The sequence below is a fragment of the Vanessa tameamea genome, chromosome 8, assembly GCF_037043105.1.
Source record: "Vanessa tameamea isolate UH-Manoa-2023 chromosome 8, ilVanTame1 primary haplotype, whole genome shotgun sequence".
Classification (NCBI taxonomy): Eukaryota; Metazoa; Arthropoda; class Insecta; order Lepidoptera; family Nymphalidae; genus Vanessa; species Vanessa tameamea.
Genome location: NC_087316.1, coordinates 7,087,899 through 7,092,056, shown reverse-complemented (window position 1 = coordinate 7,092,056; position 4,158 = coordinate 7,087,899). Strand labels below are relative to the sequence as shown.

Here is a 4,158-nt window from a genome sequence, read left to right as displayed (position 1 = left end):
ACAAACGTTTAAAAAAATGCATTTTTATTTATGGATTTTTGAATAAATAAATTATTATTTTCAGCTTTCGTTAATAAATAACCATTTTTAAACTCATAATATACTGATTACAATAATAGACACTTTATTTTTCACATTGTCAAGTAGCCTATTATACGTAAGTGGTAGCTTTACTTTAAATAGTTTGTTAAATGACGATTCAAAAGTGCTTGTAAAAGCCTACTTGAATAAAGTATATTTTGATTGATTGATTTTGAATAATTATACCAAGTATTGAATCTGCGATCACTGCAGACTTCATAGGATTCACATTTCAGAGATTGGAAAGAACATCGAAATGACGAGACGTTTCGCTGAGTTACGCATTTACTCAATCATAAATCAATTAATTTTCTACTTAATAATAAGTTGTAATCTAATAGATTAAGCTTAAATTATTTTAAAAATCGAAATCTGTTTGTTTCAACACCTTTCATAAAGATTGAATAGCTTGCAATGTGGTTAGGGTGACAATAGTACGACAAAATAAATGTCAAAGTCAGTTGCCAGTTGCCACTTGCCACTTGGATTGGATTTTATTGAATTTTCCAGTAAAATTGATATTTGTAGCGTGGCATACAATTATGAGTAGGAACAGAAATATATTGAATTGATGTTCTCTGTAAGATATTGATTAAATAAACTCGAAATGTACCATATGAAAAATATTTTATCTTTTGAAAAAGAACTAATTCTGCCAAAGTGCATGTATCCTTTGAAAAATCCGATCGAAGCTACCGAAAAAGTCACCGATATAAATATAAGCGAGCAGGTTACAAAGTTTCTTAAGGTTTATTTCAAATGTTTCATATTTATAAATAAAGCATTCATATTTAACTCGATATCACTTTAAATAATCAAAGTTAATATTTTTGTAACGAGGTTATAATGGATATCTACATAAATCTAGATTATATTTGTTTTTTTTTAGAAAATGCCGAATACTCATCTACTTGATTTGGAAGAGAGACAAGATAAACTACTGCACAAGTTAGATATTCTTTATGAAAGAATAAAAACAATAAGTTCATTCTGTAAATTGGAAAATCATCAAGAGCCAATATATAAATCTGTTGCCAATGTGAGTTAGACACATAAAATCCTTAATGGATTACACTTTTCTTTTTTATATCTTTCTGAAGTTTCATAAAATGTTATTTTTTATTAAATTCAATCTAATTTAAAAAAACATTTTTAAGTTTTTGTTTATATTTATTAAATTATTGTGTCATTCCATTCCATCACAACACCTTTGCCTTGTTTGTGGTGCCATACTGTTTTAAATTCATTTTTTATGTTCTTAAATTACTCATCTCTCTCTCTCATCTTACAAACATTTCAAGATATTCTAATAATAAATCTATCTCAATATACTTGTAATAAGCATAAGTCTCACTTTTCAAATTCAATAACTAGAACAAAAAACTATTTTACATGTTTTATATAGTTGCTAAATTCAAATGTTTTCATCTGTAACTTAATATACACTTACAGGTGTTATATTTGTCTCATTACAGAATAAACCAGATGATATTGTGATAATTTTGAATGTTGAGACATTGCCATGGTTTTTAAATATATTTTTAAAAAGTGTTGGCACTATCAATGTCTCTTGGCACATTCTATCTACAGTACCCCAGGCAAAAGTTATAAAAATCCAAGATTTCTTTAAGAAGTTTCAACATTTGTATAGATTACAAAAAGATGCCAAAATTAACTTCAGGCTGATATTTAAACGTAAGTATATCAAGTATTTTATTAAAACCTAGTATATAATTGGTATTGTTCTGTTATGAAAATTATGTATGTGTATGTCTGAAATTGAAAATTTGTGCTCAGGTATTTATTTTAAATTTAGATAAACATTGGGGTAACCCAATTGATTATTGAATTACTAATAAACAAATGATGTCATAATTATGGTTAAAAAAGTTGTGTTTGTACTTTTCTGGCCAAAATTGCTGTAGAATTCTTTTATACTCTTCTTTTTTCTTGTGGCTTCTTTGTGGCTTTAATAGTTTTTCAAATATTCATCATTAAAAAAAAATATCAACTTTTTTTTGATGATTACTTAAAGTACATATTTAAAACAAATGTCATCTTTGTATGAACATATATGGTACCATAGAATACAAAAATAGTCTTATAAAGTAAGGTAGAGATGAATTTACTGCAAAAAACATTACAAACAGGAAATAAAGTGTGATTAACAAAATTAGTATAAATCTTAAATATTCTATCTTTATTAATATAATATGATCACTAACATTTTGTAATAATCTTGCTAATGTTTGTATCCCACACTAAATTTTATCCATGATCCTATACAAAATATTTTAAACTAATGCAAGTAAGGACTATCTAACTAACACTTCTAAAACAAAGTTACCACGGGTTCATTGAAAAATAAGTGGTATCCTTAAGTTGCATTTAAAAATAGTGGCATTAGTGAACATGTACTCCCAGGTAATAAATATTTTTTGGAAGTGAAATTAGTCTAAATTGGTCAAAGCAAAATAATTACTGATGAGCAGGTCACAAAAATATTACTATAGACCTACTACTATGCGCACTCTATTGATTCATCATTCAGTAAAATGGTGCCAATTAATTTTTTTTAAGTATACTTTTATAATATTTTGCCTATGATAAAATAATTTAAAAGTGGTCCTAAGATTTTGTCCAGCAGTGTTTTTATAATCTAGAATACCCAGTACATATTAAAATTTTATACAAAAATTTAAAAATTATTTTTCTAGCTTTTATGTGTTTATCAAAAAAACAACTATTATTTTCTAGAAACTGTAAATAATTATGATATTTATTTATTTTAGGTGCCTAGATCAGATCTTTCTTTTTTTGTTTCATCCTGAGATTTCTGAATTTTTGTTTGTGGTGTACAATAAAGTATATTAACAATTAACAATATAATATGAGGAAATATGAGTTTGTTAGGATAATTATGTGAGTCATTTTTATAATTTATTTAATCTAAATTTACTATTTTTGTTACAGATATGGCTAAAACACAAATTAAAGTGTCATCCTTGAGTTTACCAATTCGTGGTACAGTAAGCATTATAAGATACTTATGCCTTATTTATAAAGACATTGTTCCCTATGACTATAACAATCACGAAGTTGATGGTTTATTAGATATTTTCTTCCAAATTGAATCTACCTCTGACAAAAGTAGGCAAACTATAATTTCTAAAATCTTTATGTATTCTGACACTTGGATTTTCAACAATAACTTCTCAATCGTCGATTTAGCAGCATTCAATATAATCAAACAGATGCCACATGGTTATAGACTTGTACCAAAAAAATGGTTTTCTGATTGTGAGAATATCATTTTATAAATTTAATAAAAAATTTAATCTTTTTGCTAAATTTCTGTAAACATGTTTTTTTTAAATATATTTAAGATAAGGCTAGTTTGCATATTTAAATACTAATAGCATCAGACTCGCTGCCCGCAGGGTCGTTAATATAACTTGGCTGCAGGACACCTCATATAATGCGCTTTGTCGGTTATTCGGGTCTTATGAAATACATTACTTTTGGGCTAATTGTAGATTCAACAACATTAGTAAAAAAAGTTCATTTGTGTATTCCTTCTCGATACCTGTTATTGCAATAATAGTGTTGGACTGGTGATACGGGAGTAGAGCAAAGACTAGTCGAAGTACCTCCAGGCAGTCCACCGTGGAATTTCCGAATGGAGCAGACCACGAAAAACTATCGAACCAACGTCGAGGTATATGGGATTGAGAAAAATGCAAGAGCCCAGAAGAAACAAAACAATCTTAATCCACGCCAACACTTTGAACGATCTAAGCTAGAAGATATACAAACGGTCTAGCAAATGCGCCGCATAAAATTGTGAACTGGAATGAACGCGTATATTAAGGAAAGCTCGCAAGCATACATATGATTATATAATACATATGATTGCAGGTTACTGTGTTCCTACTTCCTATATAGACTTTGAATATTGTGTATTGTGCAATATCGGTTTGAATGATGCAAATATGGCAAAAAAACATTATTACTTATATATATTATAAGTATTAAATGGTTTTTTTTCATTCTATTATTCTTCTAAAGGTTAATAGG

General features: G+C 27.7%; 1 protein-coding gene across 2 annotated transcripts; it reads left to right on the top strand.

Moving 5' to 3' along the window:
- Positions 1–528: 528 nt before the first annotated feature.
- Positions 529–3,442, top strand: LOC113399978 (uncharacterized). Of its 2 annotated transcripts, none has more exons than XM_026639319.2 (4): positions 529–829; positions 971–1,120; positions 1,557–1,776; positions 3,055–3,442. In XM_026639319.2, exons 1-4 carry the CDS (start codon positions 689–691, stop codon positions 3,399–3,401), a joined length of 858 nt encoding a protein of 285 aa, XP_026495104.1. In that variant the 5' UTR covers positions 529–688; the 3' UTR covers positions 3,402–3,442. The 2 variants fall into 2 exon arrangements, with proteins under 2 accessions (XP_026495104.1, XP_026495105.1); XM_026639320.2 differs by having other exon boundaries at positions 535–811.
- The last annotated feature ends 716 nt before the right edge of the window (positions 3,443–4,158 follow it).